The sequence below is a fragment of the Polypterus senegalus genome, chromosome 12 (genome assembly GCF_016835505.1).
Source record: "Polypterus senegalus isolate Bchr_013 chromosome 12, ASM1683550v1, whole genome shotgun sequence".
In the NCBI taxonomy this organism is placed as follows: Eukaryota; Metazoa; Chordata; class Cladistia; order Polypteriformes; family Polypteridae; genus Polypterus; species Polypterus senegalus.
This window is the reverse complement of record NC_053165.1, coordinates 119809518-119835901: the sequence shown is the minus strand read 5'-3', so window position 1 is coordinate 119835901 and position 26384 is coordinate 119809518. Positions and strand designations below refer to the sequence as shown.

The 26384-nt window shown below is 38.2% G+C and overlaps 1 protein-coding gene across 2 annotated transcripts in view; it reads right to left on the bottom strand.

Moving 5' to 3' along the window:
• Nucleotides 1-17925: 17925 nt before the first annotated feature.
• wdr93 (WD repeat domain 93) overlaps nt 17926-26384 on the bottom strand; it is a 57813-nt gene continuing 49354 nt past the window's right edge. For both annotated transcript variants that reach the window (XM_039773315.1, XM_039773316.1), the window contains exons 16-17: nt 20712-20892; nt 17926-18577 (exon numbers count right to left, since the gene is read on the bottom strand). In XM_039773315.1, coding sequence (XP_039629249.1) covers nt 18439-18577; nt 20712-20892 — 320 coding nt within the window. In that variant the 3' untranslated portion in view covers nt 17926-18438. The remainder of the gene's footprint in view (nt 18578-20711; nt 20893-26384) is intronic.

Sequence of the window (26384 nt, the reverse complement as noted above, 5' to 3'; positions counted from 1 at the left end):
AGGAGCATAGTCGGAGAGGTGCTGGTTGTTACCCCGCCAAAACACATCATTGGCTGTTAGCATCTGGTCTGGAGCAGAGTAGCTGGGTTGTAGGTTACCAGTGGTCATCATTTGGTCTGGAGCAGAGTAGGCAGCATTGGTTTGAGAGTTAGCCGGCCAAAACAAGTAGTCAGCGGATGGTGCCTGTTCCACACTACCATAGATCGGCTCTTCAGAATGCATCAAAGTGTGGAGGACTTCTGACATCTCAGAGTTTGAGAGAACAGGGAGACGACCGGTCCAGCTATCAACGGCTTCTAGGAGCTCAGCTTCGGTAGGGTAGTTGGTTGAAGACATCTCAAGGTCGCTTTAGGTTAATGTAATCTATGAAAAAAAACCTCTGTATTTATTTCCACTTACTTAGCGGTGGGTTTTTCCCAATTTTCTTCCTCCTCCTTCGAGCATGAATTATTCAACATGCAAATCTCCTCCTCTGAAAACAATGGCTCCAGTTTTCTTTTAATTCTTTTCATTTGGTCAGACAGATTTCCTTGATGAATAGCCTCATCAATATTTGGAATAAGAGATTTTTAAAAAAGTCCAGTCTTTTATAGAAAAATGAATTTCACTCACTTGTTCCTTTATCTCATTTTCTTGATACTCATCCCCCTGTTTGTGACCGTCCTCATTAAATTCAGGAAGGATAAGATCCTTCTTGGAAACCACCACCGTGAGATGTCCCAGAGCATTTCTTTTTACTTCTACTTGTCTCAAAGCACAATTAGAATTGTACCAAGCTGAGCTGAATCGATGGTTCCATAACTCAAGCATTCTGGAAACCCTGTTTGTTTTCACAAGACCATCCATTCTATGAGCTTTTGTTTGTCATAGCGTTTTCACTAAATGACTAGAGTTTTATACAAGGACTCTTTCGTCTCCTACTACAGCCGGGTGGAGCAGGGGTGGAACGACACACCTCTCCCCTAACCCTATAGGCGGTTAGAGAGACAAAGGCATACCTCATGACTGTGGGAATTGGTAATGGGGCGTGATAAGGGTTTGGTTTATGAAAGCCCCTCCCTAAAAGGAGGGGTTTAGAGATTATCAGTTATGAAAGTTGACCAACCTGCATATTACCCTGCACATTTTATAAAACATATTTTCATAAATTATATTTTCATATTTCCAATTTCCATACATTATATTTTCATATTTCACGTTTCATAAATCATATTTTGGGGTGGGGCTTAAGGTCATTAGTCATCCCTTTGATAGCTTCTTTCTGATAGTACTACTACTGAGGTAGTGAAGTCAATGAAACATTGACAGGGTTAAAAGTAGCAAGTCAAAATGGTCATGAAACCAAAAAAACAAACAAGAACCAAAATTCAAAGTTAATAGTAAGCCTAAATTAGAATATTGAAACAAAAGAGACAAAAGTAACACTTAAAGTCATTAAATCTATCCAAAAATTCCATGTTGTGAGGTGGGAATCGCATTCTTCTGGAATATATCAGGCCTGTCCTCCTAGCTGGTGAGACTGTCCATACTGCTTTTTTGAATGAAATTGCAATTTCCCCACTTCTTGATGTCTGATGGCAGCTGGATATCACTCACATTTTGACTACTTTGTATCTGATAGATTTGTTTATAAAGTGAGTCATATGAGTGATTTGAAATGTTGATTGCTGACTGTGAGTGGGCCCCGTATGAGTGAATAAGGAAGGGTGTGTGAAGGTCTGTGTTCCATGAGTTGTGCAGAATGTCTAAGGCTGGTTCTTGATGGCTCTAAGGTAGGCTGATGTGCTCATGACCTTAAACCAGAATAAGTGTCTTTGAAGATGAAAGAATAGCTTTAATTAAACCTCTCAGTTGACTTTGAGGTGGGACAGAAATTGCCATGTGGGAGTTGGAGGTTGTTTCTGAAGATCATAAATCTTGCCTGAGACTGCCACCACTGTCCCCCTGAGTGCGAGAAATGCGTAGAAATTGACCAGCAGCCACATCACCTGCACTTTAGATCAGGTAATCCACCTGAACCTTAACATGTCTGCGACCAGCCAGTAAGTACTTGGATGGGAGACCACCTAGAAAACCTTGGATTTCTAGTAAAAGAGGTGGGGGTAAGGTCATCAGGGGTGCTTACTCTGTCGTATGTGTGTGGATCACAATGCCCCAGGGCAGTGATGTGACACTGTGCTGAACAAATGATCTTGTCATTCGAATGAGACATAAAATCAAGGTCCTGACTCTCTGTGGTCACTAAAAATCCTTGGGCATCCTTCACAATGAGTAGGACGTTTCCCAACATCCTGGCTAAATTGCCCACCATGGCCTGGTCATTCTGATTTCCTAATCACCCCCTGTATCTAACTGGCTATCTATCTATCTCTCTCACCTCTTCACCACCTAATAACTAATGTGTGGCGAGCAATGCGAGGCAAGAATGGCTGCCATCACAACATCCAGGTGGATGCTGCACACTGATGGTGGTTGAGGCTGTTCCCTAATGTCTATGCATTGAGAAGGTTAGAAAGGCACTATATAAATGTGATTAGTTATTATTATAAGTGAAGAGGAATGAGCGAGGACATAATGTCAAATTAATTAGTTGTCTCTTCCATACTAGTTAGTCATTTGCTTGGAAGCAATGTTCCTTGCCTGTGAAGGGTGTCATTTAGAATACTTTTTCAGATAAATGGCCTTCTAGTTTATCTCAAGATTTAGTTTACATTATTTTCACAGGGTAGGCTTTGGCCTGTTAGGTCCATAATTACAGGAATTTGTATTGCCTACCTTCAGACGTCTAATTTTCAAATTTCCAGGCAGCAGGTACTATTCCCCTGTCAAGTCAGTGCTGGAATGGCTTCACTAGAAGTTTACACATCTGTAAATCTGCCTTTACTTTTACACAGCTGGTAAAGTCCAATCAAACCCCAGAGATTTCTTTTTATTCTTCAGCACATCTCATGCCTGAAAAACATTTGACTCGCCTATTTTTAAATCCTTAAACACACAGACCATTTCAACTCCTGCCTGAGGCGTTTCATTTATTTCTTCTTTTGAAAAATGTGTGCAGTTTTTATTTATGTAATTTCTCCTCATTTTCAATATTCTTTCCCATGTGTATCTTCAGAACTTTTCAAAATGGTTAATTATGGTGTGTTGTTTATTGAATTATTGTTGAAATTCTTCTGCTAATTTCTCTCTAGAATATCTTTTTTTCTTCAATAGTTGTAATTTCCTCCATTTCTTGTGGTTTGTACAATTATGCTATATTTTCTGTAGACTGCCATTTTTAGTCTGCCATTTTTATAATGTTTTTTTTCATCCATTAAAACTTTTATTGTTGTTTTTGAATACCAGGTTTTTCTAGTTTTAACTTTTTTTTTGTTTTTACTTTTTAACTTTTTATTTAGTTTTAGTTTTTCACCATTTTCTAGTTGTATTATCGTAGTATTTCCCTCTACTTATCCTTTACTTTTTTTCTTCAAGGATAAGTGTTCTCGTCAAGGTCGTGATTGGGTTGGTCTGCTGTTGCACTTTAAGATTAACACACACATACATAGTTATATGCATCCACACAGACCCTAAACCACAACAGTGCCCCATGAATGACACACACACAACTGATTAACCTCTAGCACATTAAACCACACAAGTGCTTTAGGAATAACACAGCACAAAAAAAAAGGAATAACACAGCCTGTCGCTCTCTCAGCACTACAAGAGACTTACTTATTATCGGCACGAACAACATATGATGTTTTAATGATATTTCAGACCTAAATATTACTTTTGGTCTACAAGAATACATTTAAACACACAAAGGCTCAGCACTCTTGACTATAGGCCATTTATCAGCCAAGAATGCCTTACTTTACGTACTGTTCCCTACTATTGAGTGGAGCTCTCACCTACAGTCTTAATAAACCTTGCAGCATAGAGGTAATGGCAAATCTCTGGCTGCACTAGGTGCTCAAATAAATCTACCTTATTACTTCAATCACTCTATAGACATTAATACAAAGCATGTAAAGTTAAAAGCAGCATTGTATTTATTACAGGAATAATAATAATACCACTGGAACAAAGAATAATAGAAAATAGGACTGATAGAAAAGTCTGGATATATATAGTCTTTAAAGAAAGCTTACGAAAAAGTTACAGATGACAAGGATGAATGTCGCAGGTGGCTTGTGATCTAGCACTCATAGTTGCTCGTAATGCTTTTCTGACGACAAGTGACGTCTTCGTCCCTTCTTCTTCCTCCCTCCTTCCTTACTTCCTTACTCACTTACTCACTATATCACTCCTCAGACGAGGCATATTTATTCTAAAATTCTACCAGGGGGTTTTGCAAGATGTGATTGTTAGATATTCTGATTGGCTGGCTGTCACTATGAAGAATTAATTCACTGTCCGCTTTCCCAAACAATAAAACTTTATGTTCTCTGAGGTGTCATTATGTCTTCCTTTCCCAGGCTGTAAAATAATTAGATGTTCATCCTTTCTCAGGTTATAAAGTAACTGAGCCACCAGCATGTCTTCCTTTCTTTGTTGGAACAGCTGTTTTAAATGTGAGGTATAACTGGGAAGAAGACATGCATTGATTTGTCCTGAATGTAGTTCATCTGTTGTATTGTCTTGAATAAAATATAATGGAAATATAAAACAAAATGTACAGATTTTGTATCCCACATCACTAGTTGTAGTTTTTTCCATTTTTGTTCTGTTTATTTTTACTTAATTTTAGTTTTTCATCAATTAACATTTAGTTTTTGTCACATTTTATTAGTTGTTTTACTCACCAAAAATGCCCATATGAACAGTGCATGTCTAAAAACACACATTTCTTTATAGCTGTCAAAGTTTATATCATTCATGTTGTACTTGTCAGCTTAATACATAAATTTTTTATTAATCTGTGACACAACATTTTCTCTGGATAATGCGACAATTCAAGGCTTCCAGTATAATCCAAAAAAAGCAAGACTCAAATAACTGATGTGCTCTGATATGATTTGCTATTTAAACATGCAATATTAAGCAAATGGTTATTTAATTTCAAAAATAATTTCATTGTCATTTTTGAGATTCACTTTATAAGCTTTAAGATCACTGTACACATTTACTCTTATTTTAAATTTATCCACCTTAATAACTAGACAAGTGTGTGCTTGCATGGTTGTGTATCAATATGCCGATCTGGTTGCTATGTCTTTGTTATAAGCCATTTGGTGTGGACTTTGTAAAAGCAGTGCTAATGTATGTGATGCACAATCTGTTGGAATGAAAAATGCAATACATTTTATTACTACATTAGTACATATTAGTACACTACAAAACTGCATAATAATAGATGGTGCATTGTAAATGTTAACACTTAGGGTTATGCTGATTACTTAGATTTCAAACCATCTTAGACAGGTAGCACAGCTAGTTTTGGTAGTTCCTCATGCCGACTATATGTCATCTACCCATTTCCAAACCATGAAACTTCAAACGTTCCAGAGTTTGAGAGCTAAATTTGAGACAAATTTGATCCAGACTTCCAACAATGATTCTATATTCGAACTTTTCACACAGTGGAAAAAATGCGGCAACAGATGGCACTTGCGCAGCAAGCATACACATCATCTGTCGTGCACCCAAGACGTCTCTCGTTGTGAAAACATCACTTGTGCTATGCTTGTGTGTTTTCAGTGGTTTTTTTCCATGTTATTTTTGATGTATTTGGTTATATATATAATCTCTGTCTATTAACCACAGCATCCACACAGGACATCACCAATCCTCACTAAAGTAAATTAAATGCAATTTTCATTTTAATAACAGTATTTACATATTTTATTTATTTTTTTCATGTTTTAATTGATTAGTTAGGGCATTTAATTGTGTTATTTTTTACCTTAAATTATGTTTATTTGCTGTTTAAGTTTATCAAAATGGGTATTGTTTAAGGTCTGAGAAAGGATTAATTCACTTTTCCATTATTTCTAATGGGGAAAATTGTTACAGACTTTGAGCAATTCAGAGTTCAAATGGCCTCCTGAAACAAATTAAGTACGAATTACAAAGTACCACTGTATGTAATTTACTCTGTAATAAGAACACATAAGAAATCATAAAGGGTTTAGGCACAAAAGGTGATCCCCATATTTATTGAAAGGTTGATTGGCAAAGCAAATTAAAAAGTCTTTGGCAGTTTGTCATTGTAACATCTTTCCAGGTGTGAGTCTACACATTGACTGAGGCAAAATGGCTGTCAAGATGGTTATATAGCTGGATTGCCAAAAGAGGTGGGTTCAAATGGCCAGAAGTGATGTTTTGCTTCTTTTTACCATTGATCTTCAGCTCTGCAGACAAAAGAGGAGGAGAGGCATTAGGCGACAGCCCCAACCCCTGACTTAGGGTGGAATTACCATTTGATGAGCCCTGAAGTTGTCTCCCAAATACTCATGTCACAACTCACTAACCTCCTTAAGCACTCAAGGATAACTGTTACCTGGTTCTGGTAATTTGTTAGATTTGATCTAAGCAGTATTTCTCCCTTAACAGTTTCCAAATCACTAAGTGCCTCCTTAGTAGTCCCTATTACTACTCAGTGGTTATGCACTTCCTCACCCATGAAAACATCAGAAAAATGTTAAAAAAAAAAGTTTAGAACGTTTCCTGTTTCACAGTCTATATATTATAGCTTGCCTTTACTGTTGCTAATACTCGTCACTTTCTTTTTGACCATTCTTTTAGTGTTGAGAATTTCAATTAAGGATCAATATGCTTTATTACTAGTTTAGTGCTATTAGCTATGAAATCTCTAGGCCTGTCATTTCAATTGCTTTGTTTTGAACTTCTGTGAGTCAAGGATGTCATGTTCTCTGAAGAAGAAAACAGCCAGATTTTGTTTTGGGAATGCAGGTGCTGACCTTCTCACTGATAGAAGACTAAACAAACTGCATGCAGGGCCTTTGCCTGTGTGAGTACTAGGCACGCTCTTAGGCTAACGCACAAAACATATAAGCACTTAAATAACATTTAGATTTTTTAGGGTTCATCAATAAAATTTAAATAAAATGCATTATGGTACCTAGTTACTCTGAGCTATACAGGGGCTTAACGGCTGATTATTGAAGGTTAGGGAACTTTCCCTGCACGTAGATGTCTGTGAAATAAGCAGCAGCTTAGCCTCTGTCAGAAAAGTGTACATCAGTGCGCCACAACTTAACAGTGCTGCTCTCTGCATTTACAGGCTTTTATAATAGCATAAACAAAAATATATTAGAGATTAGCATTAAAGTTCATATGACAGTGCTTCTGTACATATCCTAAATATAATAAATAAAGTTGCAGCAGAACACATTAGTTAGCTAAATGAATCAATTGTTAAAGCTTTGTCTTTTTTACTTCTTTCAAGCATTTAGGAAGCACCGTGCCAAGGCTGTCCGCAGCTTGACCCTTATCCGTGAAGCTACACACTGCCGCTTACTGGCATAGCCGCCTATTATTCTATCTATAAGGGATGCTAGTGTAATCATTAATTGAATCATTAATTGAGCAGTCCAGTTTTCATGTTAGTCCTTCAGGTTTCAATTTAATTGTGAGAATTGACTAATCAAAAGGCCATCGATCTTTAACAGCTCTCGGTTAGGATATGAGAAAGAAGGGAGGGGTAATCAGGTGATGTTCACCTCCAGGTGGGAAATAAGTCTTTTGGCCCAAGAGGGTGTTATGGAAAGATGGTCTGAGATGGAAATTTGTTATGAGAAGGTGTACTGGGTAGAAGATTATTATAGGGATGTTTATGGGGGTAAGGTATTGTTATGAGAAGGTCTGTAACACCAGGTGATTGTTATGAGAAAAGGTACTGAGCGAGGTCATCATCATGAGAAACTCTGTACAGTAGATGTTGGGAAACTGGTGTGAAGCGGGGACATTTTATGATAAGAATTGTAATAAATTTGGGGCTCACCGAAAGCTCAGGGCTCACTTCATGAACTGAGACAGGCTTTATGTGCTCTGCAATTGTTTCCTATGTTCTGCAATAAAGTCTAAATTCTGACTGCTTTTCTGAAGACTCTGCTTGTTTTTTCTGAAGATTTCTACACAACATTAGTACTAAAATACTAAAAGAACCTTTTTGGGTCTGCAAGGGTGTGGGTTGGCTCCACACTCTCAGGTCTTTCTGGTGAGTCACTTGAACCTGCTACCACCGATAACGGAACCGAGGATGAGCCAAGCGGATAAGGGGACACACACATAGCAAGGATTTGCTGTAAAATTTCTTAAGTGCTTTTATTAAAAACAGTAAAAACAAACAGTGTTCAAACCAAAGTGCAGTGCTCAAAACTATTCAAATAATAATCCTTAGAAAAACAGGTGACAGTCCATGAGATTAAAAATCCAGATTAAAATGAGATTAAAACCAAGAGTCATCGGGTTATTCACAATCTGTTGGACAAGCCCAGCACCTCTCCAATTCCATCTCCCCAGCTCACCCATGACTCACTCAGACCTCAGAGACACAAGCAGCCACTGTCCACACCACCCGATCCCTGTCTTAACTGCCTCAGGTAGTTGAGGCACAGGCCAGACCACTCAGGGTTGATTGTCTACCCATTTTGCTTCTCTGTTTCTTAGTGATCTCGGATCTCTGGGGTAGGATGCCACTTCGATCATTCCCACTCTTCATCAATTAATCAGTGGGGATGATCTGACCCTACAACACCAATCCTTCCTTTGGCTACGACTGCACTTCCTCTTCCCAAGCTGCCTGGTTTATCCTGCGTCTCTCCACAATTCTGTTCTCACAGTTCTGTCTCTCTCTCTCTCTTCTTCTTCTGGGTTTTATGGAGGTTGGCAGACCAGTGTTAATGGTGTATTACTTCCACTTACTGAGTCAGAGTATGGAGCAGAGATACAGGAAGCAAAAAAAAAAAAAAAAAATTATTATAATATCAAATAATTTTATTATAATATCAAAAAGTCACACACTTCTTAAAAATTTAAATAAGCTTTTTAAGACACTTAATTTCCACACTGTCCTAGTTTATTTTCCATTGAAATAACCTTTTGTCCCATACCTTTCAACTTTTCAAAAAGATGCAGTCTTTGCTCCTTATAAGCATTGCACTCCACTAATATATGCTTTACTGTTTCAGGAAAAAACAAACATCTTCTGCACATCCCTGTTTCATATTTATTTATTCAAAACAGTGAATAATTTAATCCTGTGTGTCCAAGACGTAATCTTGTGATTATAACTTCCTCCCTCCTATTTGTACCATCTATGGTATTCAGAGATTCCTTCCTTTTGTATCTTTGTTCCAGTTCTGTGGCTTAATTGACTTAACTGATTTTTTATGAAGGCTCTTACTTCCCCTTTGTGTAATGGCACTGCTACATCTATACTTTTAATACTAAGTGCTTGTTTAGCCAGGTCATCCGTTACCTCATTTTCTGGAATACCTACATGAGCAGTCTTTCTCTCTCTCTCTCTCTGCCTCCTCCTCATGGGGCACAGGTGCAAACGCGCTGCACTCTCCGAGAGATTAATAAGACACCTGCCTGACGCCCTTACTCACACGTGTCTTTGCCATCAGGCAGGCACCCCCAGCCATCCTCTGAGTGAAGCACGTTTGTGCCCGATTAGAGGTTAAACTGTTGCAGGGTGTGATTATTTATTTATTCTGTGCGACTTGAGCGGTGTTGGTCGGGGGATAGGATATCAGGCTGCTTGCTGCTGATCGACACATTTACAAAACAAAAGACGCTGATGGAGAGGTGCGAGGGAATTTAAGGTGGCCTGGGAATAGGAGTTTCTTCATAGGCTTCAGGCATTCCTCATTTCCTCTGCCTGACCATAAAACTGCAATTTTTTCATCCTAAAAATCAGTTCCATTTTGAACTCCAAAAAACTTGTTTCTTTGCCTTAACAGAATGACCTACAAAATACAGGGTGGCTACCTCAAACCTTTTTTGGCTCCTTTTTTCGGTTTGACAACCTCTAGGATTCAAAGCAAAAAGTATGGGCAGCCCCCATGGGGCATTCTACAAGACATAAATGTGCTAAATGTATTCATTACTTTATGTTGTACCATCCTAGAAGATTAGATGCAGTGGGTTTTATTGATAGTTGCCACATCTGTATTCCTTTTAGACATCAAAGGTGGCTGAAGAGTATTTGGTATAAGGCAGCACCATTGTAGAAAACTGGAAAAGAAGACAGAACAGTTGTGGTCAGTGACACATCCAAATCTCTTCACTGTGTGATATTTCAGGACCAATTAAAAGGATATATGAAAAAGCCAAATTGAATTGAATTGTTTTTAAAAACATTATATTAGCCTGGCCTTTCTCCATCATTAAAGAATTCCAGATTTTTTTTTTGTAGTAAAAGACTGCCAAGTCTGTTTTGCTGTGTTATCACATCACCTGAGATATTCACTTAACAATTAACATCTTAGGGTCTTTTCTTAATGTGGGAGAGGAAAAATGTCAAAACCAGCAATCTAACTGTTACTTGTAATATCTTACTTGTCTAATTGTCTGTATTTTATCCAGCATATTCAACCTTTTCTGTCCTTTACTTCAACCCAGGTTACCTCCAACAGAGGGCTTCAGAAAAACACCTGTCATGCCCTAAGGGTACTGCAGCTAGACAAAGAAATGGACAATCTACCTTCTCGGCTACTTTCCTAGATAGCCCAGTTCCTTAGTTACAAATTAATTATATATCCTCTATAGAAAAAAAAAGAAAAAGATTTCTTTGCAGGAGAAATGGAACTCTTTGCAATGTCTCCATAGCAGCAAGGATAAAGAAAAGCTCCATGAAAGTTTCTGCAGACACAACCGGCAGAAACCTATTTACAAAAGTGTCATAAAAGCAACAACTGAAGTAGAAGTTTCCATTTTCTAACAGCAGCTGAGAGATGGAACTCTTTTTGATAAATATGTAATAACAAGGCAGCTCATCTTCTTCTCCCATATGGCACACATGAAGCACCTGGTTAAGTTTGTGTTCATCTCTGTTAGCAACACACATCTTGATACTTTTCAGTTTCTCAGAAAACACACACAAAAAAAAGATTCAATTCTTGTCCTTAACCTCATTTCCCCATGGGAGTCAACTAACTAAGAAAAGGTTAAAGTATCCTGTGTACTCTGCCCTATCAGTTCTTTCATGTGTGGCTTTTAGACTAACAAGCAAACTACTGTTAGAAGATCTAAGATTACAACTGGGACAGGCATTCCAAAACATAAGACAGAGTGAAATTGTTTTGAGACTTATACAAACTATACATCAATTATGCACTGTATATACCAGAAATATTTTCAAATCAACCCTAAAAGACATGGGTAACCAATATAAGGAAGCTAACAGTGGTGAAATGTGCTCAGATTTTCCTTTACTGGTTAAGACCCTTGCTGCTGCATTCTGAACGAACTGCAGCCAATTTAAGTCTTTCTTAAGTAGTTGTGTTTGGTGTGCATAAGAGTTGGCATCAACAAAAGAGTGTATTCATTTTTCAGCATCTTGAAATTGTATGGGGTCTAACACTCACAACATTTCTTAAAAGAAAGAATGCAGAATTAATACACAACTTGAAGTCCATAATGATGCCTACAATCTTTCGTGATTGACATTTCCTATACTTTTTTCCCAGTTCTTGTTGTATTTGTAAATTATGCTATGCCTGTTTTTGAGATTTTTCTTACATACAGAATCTATTTCTGTAATTAGGTTTTGGATTGGAAGCCTTAGTGAAAAAAAATTTATGATTTTTTAGCATCCGTTTCAATGCAGTTTTGTTGCGCTGATTGGCACCACTGTTTTAGGGTGTTCATGTCACATTTTTCTGTGGAAAGAATCTCATAAATCATTGGGACAGTGCTGCAATGACTTCACCAGTATGCTGGTATAAAGGTCATCCAAGCCATTCCTCGATATCAGACATTGGATAAAAGCTGCTACTTTCTGTGTGTGATCGTCGTGTTTTTTGTTGGTACTTCACTTCAAACTTATTTCTTTTCAACTTTGATGGCTGCCGATTGTTGGGACAATGGTTGAGGAGTCAGAGAATTTATACAGCTTTGTAATCTTCATCACCTGGGATTTCCTAACAATGAGTGTGAACAAGCCATAGACCTAACAGGCTAATGATAGTGTGGGTCCTCTGTAAAAGTTATCTGAGAGCTCAAATATTTTGGGGTGCCCAACCTTTTGTATGGTGCTCTTTTCTTTTTTCACTGTACAATTGTACAAAACATTACACTAATGTTACATAAAATGCTGAAAAGAAATGTGTCATCTTTAACATTATGCCTTTTGTTGATCAGTTCATCTTCTACTCACTTAATATTCACAATAACACACATTTTAAGCAAGGGGTCCAAAATGTGTGCTTGCCACTGTATATGCTGAGCCTCTTTTACACCACCTAAGCACTGCAGGTTACGTCTGTGAAGTTTCTATATTAGTGAATATATATGTGTCAAATTAAAGGCCCCGGAGACAATTTGCCTCGGGTCAAATCACAGTTTAAGTTTTGGGTGTAATTGATATGCAGCCTGGGCAGCAGGGATGGCTACCCAAATTTTTTAACAGACAGTATTTTAAAGCCAAACTAGTTGATGACGTGTAGTTCAACAGCAAAATCACTAAAATGTATTTAATTTCTCTCATAAGGATATTGTGTGCAATCTAGAAATAGTCAAGTAATGTCATTTGAGAGCATAGAGGATTATTATGGAGGATCAGATCATTTCTGATCTACCTTTACAACATCTTGTAGACCAGAATAGGGAAGACATGAAATTGGATGGCATTTATTTTTAGGACAGGACGTGGATGCAAAATAATTGCCTTGGCAACCAATGAAAGCTTACCAGTCATTTATTTATTGTAGCTTACACCCTGAAACACACATTCTAACTGGAAGCAGGATTTGTTATATTCTTTAAGACCACTAAGTCAGTAATTATTTCTTGCTTGATGAGGTCACATGTATCTGAAGAAATCCTTGCAGCTAATTAGTCACATGTGCTGAGAACAATAACAGTCCAGTTCACTGGGAGATTGAAAATGAGCTCAATCAGCTAAGTGAAGTAATGAGAGATAAATATACAGTTGTAAATCACAATTATTATATGGTAATTAAATTGTTCATCCAAAATTATATTTACTTACAAAGTGTACAACTGATGGTTTGTTTTAATTCAGTGTTTTGGTCAGTAGTGTCCCCAATCCAGTAAAATAGGCTAAGGTGTTAAATTAGAATGTGTTTATTTATTTAAAGTAAAATTTTACACTTACATTTAATTGCTTGGCAGGCACTTTAATCCAAAGTGACTTACCAAAGAGGTCAACGTAATCAAGTAACATCAGTTTTGGAACAAGTGCTACAGGATGAGGTTACAAAATTAATCACCACAAGTGAAGAGCTCAGAACAAAATATAAGCAAGTTACAATTCCTAGGTGTTTTAATAATGGCAAAGCTTTTAGAGACACCTTTCTTGAAAATATGAAATCTTCTTTTATCAAATACACCGATTCTTTTACTATGAACTCCAGTTACACACATCTGTCGCTACTACCCTTTCTCTAGTCATGCACTGTCAATCTTTAGGCTTATAAGTTGACAACAGCAAAGGATTTGCACCCAACTAGCTTCAGACTTCACCCAGGTATGACGGTGACTCTACCTTATTTCTTACACCCTTGATTGATCTACCTGGACAGATCAAATAGAACAAAACCAACAAGGTACAAATTAGGCTTAATAAGTTTAACTATTATAGCTAGCACCATAAAACAAAGCAAAACATAGATGTGGCTTTTCACACCAGTTCAGCCTGAATCATCCTGTGGTTCTGACAACAGATGAATATCATTCAATAAGTGTATTTTAATTCCTGGCAGCCCATAATCTTAGAAGTAACACAATGTCTCTGGTCAGGACATCATTTCTGGTCAGCTCTCTCTCTCTTTCTTCATCTGTTAGTGCATTTACATGTTTTTCAATAATCCAATTATTCACAAAATCCTGATTTCTAAAATACCATGTAAACCCTTATTCCGATTTCAGAAATCGAGTCATTGCCCTCTGAGAAACCTGAATAACAGAGTTTTTTTGTTTTTTTTCTCACCGAATAATCTAATTATGTGGCCATGTAAACCCATAAATGGGTTACTGTTACGGACATTATAGTCTGCGTGTGTTTGCTGCACTCAGTCAGCCTGTGCTTGTCTTTTTTTTGCATATGCTTTCAGCAGCCATGGGTAGAAGTGTTTGCAAAGATAAATTTCCAGAGGTAAATGTTAGGACAATCGCATTACTACTTCTGTTGGCTGAAATCATCTTCTCAATATTTCAGAAATCGCAAAATTATGTTGACAAGATCAACATACCATGCTAAACTCAGTAACACAATCTCGAGAGCAGTAGGGTAACACATTAAAAGTAACGTGCGTTAACTAGACAGATTACTTTTTAAAGTAATAAGTAACCTAACGCAATACTTATCTTATTGAAGTAAAAATACCTACATTATTATTATTATTCCAATAGCACTGGGTGTAAGGCAAGAAGCACATACACCGGGTCCCTGGTAGGGCTCAGTTACACAGACCAGGAGAAAAGAGTGTGCTGTTAGCAACCCGGTAACAGAAACCTAAAAATAAAGCATCAATTTGACTAAACATATTTATGAAACACAAGAAAATGAACTCGGGTGTCATGCTTATTTTCTGATTTATGGTGGCTGATGATGACGTTTATCCCCTTTTTGTGCAGCTTAATGATGTGGAACCATTCTGACAAAGGAGAACTCCAGAAGAATATTTGTGCAGGTAAATTTAGACTATTAAGAAACCAAGTTTCTGCCTTAATTGGGGTATTCACCTTAAAATGATTATGTGTGTGCATGCAAACACACTGAAAGTCTCCTCTCTGTGTATCTCTCTCTGTCACCAGCTAGCTCATCGCCTGACATTTTTTTTTGTCCTCTTGTCAATAAGGCTCTTCAAACCTGCCTTTCAACCCCCAAGTTTTCTTCCTGAAGGGTGAAGAAACACTCATTCTTAAAATCATCCTGTCCCCTTCCAGGGGCACATACAATCTAAAATTTACCTGTCTCCAATATTCGGAGGTCATAAAACTAAATCCACACTTCTGACGTCATACAGAGAATGTTGAAGTGTGCTCTGTGTTCATGTGCAGTGCTTCAAAACCATGTCAAATGGGACAGCGGGCTCTCAGAGATCAATACACAGCTGTTCTTATTAGTAAAACCCTAGAAACAAATGGTTCTTTTTTACCCATTTCACTTAGAATACATGCTTACTTGTTAGAAATTAGTTTCCTTCTTTAAAAATATCCAATTCAAATGTAACCAAATTTTAAAAAGCATAATGCATACAATTTTAACAATGCTAAGTAATACACAACAGCAATCTAAACTTCAGTCTTGCCTTGATTTTCTTTCTGGACAGCAAAAACGTTTCCGCCTGGCACACCTCCCATGTAGGCAACAGCCATACCACCTGCACTTCAGATCAAGTAATCCACCTGAAGCTACTGCAAGCATGTTTTGGCCTGGCCAGTGCTTCAGTGGAAAGCCATCTAAGAAAAACCATGGATTGCTGCTGGAAAAGGTGTTGGTGAAACCATCAGGGGGTGCTTACTCTGTGTGTAGATCCCAATTCCCCAGTACAGTGACGGGGACACTATGTTGTAGAAAAAAATTGCCGCTGTCCCTCGGATGAAATGTAAAACTGAAGTCCTCACTCCCCCTAGTCTTAAAAGATCCCTGGGCATCTTTTGAAAAAGAGTACCATGTTTCCCAATTTCCTAGCTAAATTACATTCTGGCCTACTAATCCACCTCTGTCGTTTATTGGCAAACTGTCTTACTCACCTCTTCGTCACCTAATATCTAATGTGTGGTGAATGTACATGCACAAGAATGGCTGCCGTTTAATCATCCAAGTGAGTTCTATACATTGGTGGTAGTCAAAGTGGTCTATGTAAAGCACTCTGTAAGGGTTAGAAAATCTTTATGTGATTAATTAGTTAGATCTAATTTATGTAGACTCTACAATGGCAGACTCGTGCAATTTGATATCAACTGCAGCAAGTGCTACCTGAAATTCTGGACTTCTTAGAGACTTCTTTCACCATCTTGTATTCTGTTTCAGGGCTGAATTTGCTGGGGCAGCCTGGCATGGACAAGATTGCAGTCGTTTGAAATCTTCTCCACTTGTGGTTCATCTTATGGACAGATGAATGACTGATGTCCAAATGTTTGAATATCTGTTTAAATCCTCTCTCAGATTCTCAGACATCTGGAATCTTCCTTCTGAAGGCCTCGGAAGAGCACTCTCAATCTAGGCATGGTGATAACATGTACACTATAATGCCAATATTGTGAGACCCCTCCAAATCATTGAATTCAGGTTTTCCAGTCACTTCAATGGCCACAGGTGTATAAAATCAAACACTTAGGCAATGCAGATTGCTCCTACAAACATTTGTGAAAGAATGGGTCACTCTCAGGAGCTCAGTGAATTCAAGCCGCGGTACCGTGATAGCATTCCACCTGTGCAATAAGTACATACAATATTTTTGTCGCCCCAAAATATTCCACGGTTAACTGTTAGTGGTATTATAGCAAAGAGGAAGCAATTGGGAACAACAGCAACTCAGCCATGAAGTTAGAAATCTTCTCTAATGACACTCTAATCATTTGCCTCTGACTCTAATTTTAGGTGTTTGAGGTAGTGAGAAATGTAGGGGTGGACTTACTTTTTCCACATGCAAAATTTGCATTCATGTTTCTTTAAATACAATGGACTACAAAATATAGCAATCACCATATCAGATTTACATCACTTTTATCTTTACATACTGTTTAAATGAAGATCATGCAGTGCCAAGTTGTCTCCACACACTGAGGAGAGGCAAGACACATGACAGCCCGCATGGAGTTTGCTAAAAGACACCTGAAGGACTCTGAGATGGTGAGAAATAAGATTCTCTGGTCTGATGAGACCAAGGTAGAACTTTTTGGCCTTAATTCTAAGCGGTATGTGTGGAGACAATTAGGCAGTGCTCATCACTTGTCCAATACAGTCCCCACAGTGAAGAATGGCGGTGGCAGCATCATGCTGTGGGGGTGTTTTTCAGCTGCAGGGACAGGACGACTGGTTGCAATCGAGGGAAAGATGAATGCGGCCAAGTACAGGGATATCCCCTGGGCTGAAGGTTTACCTTCCAACAAGACAATGACCCTAACTGAGTATCTCTGGAGAGACCTAAAAATGGCTGTCCACCAACGTTTACCATCCAAACTGACAGAACTGGAGAGGATCTGCAAGGAGGAATGGCAGAGAATCCCCAAATCCAGGTGTGAAAAACTTGTTGCATCTTTCCCAAGAAGACTCATGGCTGTATTAGCTCAAAAGGATGCTTCTACTAAATACTGAGCATAGGGTCTAAATACTTAGGACCATGTGATATTTCAGTTTTTCTTTTTTAATAAATCTGCAATAATTTCAAAAATTACTTTTTTTGTCTGTCAATATGGGGTGCTATGTGTACATTAATGAGGAAAAAAAATAAATTTAAATGATTTTAGCAAATGGCTGCAATATAACAAAGAGTGAAAAATTGAAGGGGGTCTGAATACTTTCTGTACCCACTGTATGTTAAAAAACATTTCATGGGGTGCACTTACTTTTTCACATGAATTTGTAATATAGTGGTGAGGTAAATGTCAGAAAAGAACAGAAAGTTTAAGTAATCAGACCAGCTGAAAGCTAATCGGGGTCTCTGTGCCCCTGTAGTTGTACTTAGCATGAAGATGTCTTTGCTGCAAGTGGATCAGTTACCATTATAAAAGGCTTACATAACAAACTTTAAAATTCACTGCAATTCCAACACATAATTCTAAGTACTACACTGTTTAATATTTATGAGTAATTGCAAAACACAGTATGTTTATATAGACACCTGACATTGTAATATTACAGTTTTATGTTGTATAAATAATGTTCCAAAAAATTAAACATCTGCTTTGCCTCCATGAGCCATGGGGCATAAAACATTTGGTATTCATTACAGTAAGCAGAGTCCATGAGGAGCAGGATAATTCTGATTTCACACAGATTTCATGGAGTGTTCAGTTTAAAAAGTATCCATTAAGTGTTAAAAGTGAAACACAGGTTTAAAGGTAAGCAGGCGCGCATGCAAATTAAGCATCTATATTCCTTCATGCTGCAGCATCTCACTTCTTTCTTTACTAATATATTTTTAATCCAAGCTCAATTACTTTTCATTTCCATTCTGAAAGCATGGTGTCTCTAATGTAATCATTTTAAATGTTAAATGGCAAGATGCTCAACTTCATTTTGTGGACCATCAACTAGATTTCAGTTACATATCTCTGTGTGAGGTTTTTCTATTTTCCCCGGCTAATTGTGTTGCCAATCATGGCATTCATCTGAGCTCCTTTCTGTTGTCTCTCAAGCTCAGTATGTTCTTGTAGTTGTCTCCAACATGTGGTAGTCGTCTCATTTCTGTACTTCTGTGACAATAGCCTGGGAGTGAAAGGAAAAAAAGAAAAAGTATCTTTTGATTACTCAGGTATTCTTCATATATGTTGCCAAGTGATAAAATTGCCTTTGAGAAGACTGCAAAATAAGGGTGATAATTTTTCCATCAGATATAGTATAGTAGGACAATTGGATTTTGCTCTCTGGATGCCACTTGTAGATTTTAAACAGATTGAGGCTCCTTTTTTCTTTTTCTTCCCAATTTTTTAAAGAAGAATGCTCTATGAAATGTGCTTCAATTGATTAATTTTTAACCAATTATCCAGTTCTGATTTATTTCATATAATTCTTCTAAACACGTTTGCTGCATGAATATAAATTGACTAAAATTAAATGAAATTAGAACAAAAAAGCCATCCATCCATCCATCCTCTTCCGCTTATATGAGGTCGGGTCGCGGGGGCAGCAGCTTGAGCAGAGAGGCCCAGACTTCCCTCTCCCCGGCCACTTCTTCTAGTTCTTCCGGGAAAATCCCAAGGCGTTCCCAGGTCAGCCGGGAGACACAGTCCCTCCAGCGTGTCCTGGGTCTTCCCCGGGGCCTCCTCCCGGTTGGACGAGCCTGGAACACCTCACCAGGGAGGCGTCCAGGAGGCACCTCATCTGACTCCTCTCAATGCGGAGGAGCAGCGGCTCTACTCTGAGCCCCTCCCGGATGACTGAGCTTCTCACCCTATCTTTAAGGGAAAGCCCAGACACCCATTCCAGCCACTTGTATTCGCAATCTCGTTCTTTCGGTCACTACCCATAGTTCATGACCATAGGCGAGGGTAGGAACGTAGATCAACTGGTAAATTGAGAGCTTTGCCTTATGGCTCAGCTCCTTTTTCACCACGACAGACCGATGCAGAGCCCGCATCACTGCGGACGCTGCACCGATCCGCCTGTCGATCTCACGCTCCATTCTTCCCTCACTCGTAAACAAGACCCAGAGATACTTGAACTCCTCCACTTGGGGCAGGATCTCTCCCCCAACCCTGAGAGGGCACTCCACCCTTTTCCGGCTGAGGACCATGGTCTCGGATTTGGAGGTGCTGATTCCCATCCCAGCCGCGAACCAATTCAGAGAGAGCTGAAGATCACGGCCTGATGAAACAAACAGGACAACATCATCTGCAAAAAGCAGTGACCCAAACCTGAGTCCACCACACCAAACCCCCTCAACACCCTGGCGGCGTCTAGAAATTCTGTCCATAAAAAAGCCTCCATTTTAATTAACATAACATTGTGAAATTTGGTTAGTTCCAATTTAGGGTTTTGTTGAGCCGCAGTTTTTTTTTGGTTTTAAGGCAACACACAGCCCTGGGCAAGGCACCAGTCCATTGTAGGTGACAAATGGTGTCACACAAGTGCACATAGGAGGCAGTCAAAGGGCTTAACTGAGGGTAAGATGTCAGCTTGAGGGTTGATGTAGTGCACTAACCTCTTTCCTCCCTCTTCTACAGACCATCAGAAGGGAAACCCAGCATCAACTTCCTGTCCAGACCACACCCTCCTAATTTCTTACTTAATTTCTGCAGCACCCCCCCACAGACCCACCTCTTTCTGCACACCAACTATAAAAACCCAGCACCTCTCCTCCCCATTCAGTTCTACTGTATTTGGACTCAGTCTTTTGTGATCACTCAACAGTTCAGCTTGCTTTTCTTATACCTGTAATAGACAGGGTGGAACCCCAACCTTTCTCTCTGTTTTCTCTTGCTATTACAATGGTCACACATTTGGATTAACCAGTTAACCTGATGTTAAGGCTATTGAGGGATATGGGATTAAAATCAGAGTCCCTGCAAAGAAACCCGTACAGATTGAACTTGCAAAGTCCACACAAACAACAACTGCCCACAGGGTTTGAACCCAAGACACTAGATCTGCAAAGCAGCAGCACTAACAAGGGTGCCAAAAGCTACACTCAGTTTATTATTTATACAAAATCTTCTTTTTTAATACATAAAATTTGCCCAATTATAGCTTTATCTACTATAAGAACTTAACAAATACAAAAAGTTCTAGTATTATTAATTTTAAAATCTTTATTCTGTATTCTGTTGTTTTCAACATATAACTTTTCTAACACTTTTAAATTGGTCAGTTCATTCAATTTATAAAAGGAAGAATTTCTGACCTGTATTGAAAATAACGATCAGTCCACTCTTCCCAAGATTCAGAGCACTTCAAAGGCTGGGAATAAATTTCTGAGTTATTGTAGGATTCCATCACAGAAAAATGACAAAACCTGAAAATGAAGAGTGAGCTGTCCACATCCTGTCTCACTGACATTTCATCAAGTGATAATTTCAGATCCGCTGAAAGTGAAAAACAAAATTTACAAATGCTTCATTTAATATTATCAGAAGGTCATTATTTGAGTTTTTCTCCATATCATCTACCTTTTTTCTTCTTTGTCTTTTACCTTACAGTAGCACTTACTAAGCGTTTCAGGATTTATTTCTTGTAATACTAGCTGTGTTACCCAGCTTTGCCTAAGAAACTTTCTAAGACAATGGGACTCAGTTACTGTATAGTGCCATCAGTTAATCAGGTGTATCAGTGTTATGTAACTAACTAGGTACTTTTCTGTACACAATATTTGATTTTGTTTTAAACCATGGGCTAATGTTATAAAGTCACTGGAGTTCCTGAATATGCTACATATAATTGCCCATGATTAAAGCCTCAGATTGATCGATTCCTGCTGACTATCCTAGGTTTTCTTGATGGTCATTGCAAAACACAATTTTACAGGAAAACATATTCTTTTGAATTGAAACAGGTAATTTGTTTGAATAATGAAAATTTTGGGTATAAATGTAATTTCTCCTGAAGCACATCATGTAAAAATGATAGCTTCAATCTGATTTGAATGCAACACTTGGACAGTTGCGGTCATAGCCCATGTGGAGCCTTTGGCAGGGTGGATAGACACCGCACCTCATTGTTCATAGTGGGTTCTTAGTATTATTAGACTTCAATGACATGTGGGGTTCCCCTTGGTGTCTGAAGCACAGACCCCTTCACTACCACAAGTGTTGCCTCCTTTTGTATATACCACAGACTTTAATGAGAGTGCTCTCCTTGATGTGCGAAGTCTGTACACTTTTACTTTCATCAAGAGTTTCCAGTGAGTAACAGAACCCACCATCATCAAATCTGTTATTTTCCTAAAAATGTTCTGGGTATTGGGCAATATAAGCAAAACATGTTTGGATTTGCATATTTTACTTTAATGCTTGATTTGCACATCTTAGTTTAATACCTGTACTTCAGGCAGTTGGCAGTTTCTGGAGTAGAAAAATGGGAACATAAGTGGAATAAAATAAACGAATGTCATTCTTACCAAATTGCTGTCAATTGATGGGATGCAATTTACAAAAGTATACTCTACATGCCAAACTCAACATGCATCCTAATAACTGACATATGCAATGCAACTGTCATGACTTGGAGATTACCTTAACATAACTCTTAAAAACAGTAACAAAAGCTATATAAAAGCATAAGTGGCAGATGAAGAATCTTTATAAAATAAAAAGATTTATATCACACAAAAATTCTCTACAGCACTAAAGCACAGAGAGAGTTGCCCTTTCAAAAATAGGCAATCCAGTGCCCCAATACAAATATTTAGGGAAATGTTATATATAAAAAAAAAACAAAAAAACCACACAACAGATCAAGAAGTCAAAAATTCAGATAATCCACAAAGCACAATAATAAAAATAATGACAAGAACTCACCGTAGCCAGCGCATACATTGTACCGCAACAGACTGTGGGTTTATCTCAGCCTTTATAGGGTGGTGGGCAGTCCCATGATGGGGATGAGCAGGTGACCCCACCTCTTAGGGAACCACCCATAACACAAATGGAATATGAAGATACATAAACACATAGGAACTAAATGATCAAGAATATTAACATAAACAAAAGAATCAAAAATGAACAAAAAAGGCATGAAAAGGAATTTGAATCCCTGCAAGGGGAGGAACCCATGCATAACATACTGCTTTCAGAGTTTTCAGATTCACTCTTTTTCATACATGACACAGTGACACTTCAGCAAGAAGGTCACATTTGGGTGAGCAAACAATGATCCACCACCCAGAGGATTGCTCTTCAACCTATGCAAGTCTAAGATGGTAGGAAAATCTGGTTTATTGACCTGTAACAAGGCTTCTTTCTGCGTTGACAACCATTACATGCCAATCCCCTTACTGAACAAGAAATGAAGAAGAGGGATGCATATGTAAAACTACTGTAGACATGGAAGAACAATGTGGGAAAAATGTCTACATGCACATACTAGTGTACCATATTGTCTGTCAACAGTCTTAGAGCTTAAAAATGGAACTAATGAGAAATGTATAATTTTTTTAAATTAAAACTCCACAAAAACTTTAAATTTCTAGGTGTTTTTTCACTGCATCACATACTGTCTTTTGTGTCTCATTTATTGATGCTGTACTGTATATTATCAGAGCATGACATTGAAAAAAACTGGTAAACCTGCATTAAATAAATGTTCTCCTACTCTTGACTTATTATTTTATATCCTAAACAGTCACTATATATCTCTTAATAAATAACATTTGGACATGGGTGGGGTGCCCACCCAAAAGCCAAAACCACCCAAAAGCCAAAAGTACTATCTACCCAATCAATGAAAAAAAAAATCCGTAAAAACAATGTTTTAGCTTATTTTGGCACTTAATTGCCCTCCCTACATACTGTATCCAAATGTACATAGTAGGATGACATCCAAGTAGAGCAACAGAGTTAACTGACAAACATACAGTGATAGTTGATTGTTACACTGTTACAGAATGTTGAAAAAAAAAACAAAAAAAACCCTATGAATAGTGTATGATATACACTATATTGATATAGTTAAATAAAATCAGGTAGCATTTGTATACGTTGTCTATAAAAAGTATTCACACCCTTGCAAGTTCTCATATTTTATAATAAGGCAATACTGATTCACAGTGAATTTAAAAAAGAGCCAAAAAAGGCAATTTAAATGCACTGTGATTCAAAGTTGGATAACAATAAAATGAAAAAACGTCCAAGGGGGTGACTACTTTTTACAGGCACTGTACGTAATCCTGAGCACAATCCTCAGATTTTTTTCAGCTCATCTGCACATATTGTAAATCAGTATATGAGAATAAAGTCAGCTTAATTCTCAGCAACAATGCTGTAAAAAATATATTTTTCTTTCTGATTTTCTTTATTTTTATCTAACATTAGAGAAATTGCACCTGGATGATCAAATAACATTTAATAGTATTTAATTTACCTAATGAACACAAGCTAGCACTACAGCCCATGATACAAACACCATGTGCAGCTCCACATGCAGAGGCATTCCTCCATCTTCATTTCTAGGAATAACAATGGAAGGATTCAGCAGAGGAAGTGGAGCTTGAGAGTTTGTCAATCTGGGACTATTTAGGGAATTTGAGCATTAATCAGCTATCTCAGGGGTGTTCAGTTCTAGTCCTGGTGGGCCACAGTGCCTGCAGCTTTTCATTCTAACCATCTTCTTAATGAGTGAGCTGCTTTTGTTGCTGATTAACTTGTTTTGCCTTAGTTTAATTGACATGATTCAGACCCCTTAGTTGTTTCTTTTTCCTTAATGAGCAGCCAAACAATAATGAGACACAAAACAAGCCACCACATGACCAGCAGCTAACCTGAAAATAAAGGAAGGTGAAGGTCTTGGTCATGTTGGTCTGCTCAGATCACCAAAACATCTTGACAGTGGTCTTAGAAAAAAAACAGAATGAGAGCAACAACTAATCATGATATTCAATAATGGCTTTAATGAATAGCAAGAATTGGTTTCTCATTAAGAAACTGGTTGGAGTGAAATTGGCTGGAGTTTGATGCTCCAATTTAGCTGGTCATCGGTTGGTTTCACATCTCATTTCTGTTTGGCACCAATTAATGAAGAGATGAATACATTCAGAGTACTAAATCCTTAAAAAATGGCTATTAAAATGAAGGAAAAGGAGTGAATTAGCAGTGAAAACTGCTCACTGACTAGGAAAAGGGTTAGAATGAAAACCTGCAGTCACTGTGGCCCACAAGGACCGGAGTTGGACACCCCAATCTATCTGGGAGGGCAGGAATGTATGCATTAATTGTTATGAGTTATTATTTACGTACTGTAATTAGTACAATACAATGCTCATCAAAGTGACACCTCACTCAAAAACTGTGAGCATAATAAGTTTAAATTTTTCTTCTAAATAAGCATTGTTATATGATGTGACTAATTCATTCTAAGCTTTTCTCAAAAAGTAAACTTTAACCCTGTACTAACAAAAAAGCGCCTTTTGTGAGTCAGCAGCATTTTGGTGTTTAAATCACCGTTTTTAACTTTACAAACTGAGTAGTGACATCAATTCAAACTTGTTAATATTATTGAAAAGCTTAATACAGTGAGTTAGAGAAATTGTTTTCCATGTGCATATTACAAACTATGTTAGTCAGTATAAACAATACTAATCGCTCTCACTCTAGGCATCTTTGGCCCGCTATACACCTGGCATTAATATGCATCTGAATTATCGGAATATAATTTAATCAGATTACAATTACACTAGGAATTAAAATGCATCTGCTCTGTGTGCATTGTGTCTGAATAGAGACTTGATGTCACCTTCAGCCAATGTCACATTATTTAACTTCTAGTCAAAACTTATGCTAGAATTACTGATGGCCATTGCTGATCTTTTCACTGGACCATGACAATTTTCACGACAGAAAATTACTAGGTGCAGTATCTCACAAAAGTGAGTACACCCCTCACATTTTTGTAAATATTTTATTATATCTCTTCATGGGACAACACTGAAGATATGACACTTTGATACAATGTAAAGTAGTCAGTGTACAGCTTGTATAACAGTGTAAATTTGCTGTCCCCTCAAAATAGCTCAACACACAGCCATTAATGTCTAAACCACTGGCAACAAAAGTGAGTACATCCCTAAGTGAAAAATGTCCAAATTGTGCCCAATTAGCCATTTTTCCTCCCCGGTGTCATGTGACTCATTAGTGTTACAAGGTCTCAGGTGTGAATGGGGAGCAGGTGTGTTAAATTTGGTGTTATCGCTCTCACACTCTCTCATACTGGTCACTGGAAGTTCAACATGGCACCTCATGGCAAAGAACTCTCTGAGGATCTGAAAAAAAGAATTGTTGCTCTACATAAAGATGGCCTAGGCTATAAGAAGATTGCCAACACCCTGAAACTTATCTGCAGCATGGTGGCCAAGACTATACAGCGGTTTAACAGGACAAGTTCCACTCAGAACAGGCCTCGCCATGGTCGACCAAAGAAGCTGAGTGCACGTGCTCAGCGTCATATACAGAGGTTGTCTTTTGAAAATAGAACATATGAGTGCTGCCAGCATTGCTGGAGAGGTTGAAGGGGTGGAGGGTCAGCCTATCAGTGCTCAGACCATACGCCGCACACTGCATCAAATTGGTCTGCATAGCTGTCGTCCCAGAAGGAAGCCTCTTCTAAAGATGATGCACAAGAAAGCCCGCAAACAGTTTGCTGAAGTTAAGCAGACTAAGGACATGGATTACTGGAACCATGTCCTGTGGTCTGATGAGACCAAGATAAACATACAGTATTTGGTTCAGGTGTCAAGCATGTGTTGCGGCAACCAGGTGAGGAGTACAAAGACAAGTGTGTCTTGCCTGCAGTCAAGCATGGTGGTGGGAGGGTCATGGTTTGAGGCTGCATGAGTGCTGCTGGCACTGGGGAGCTACAGTTCATTGAG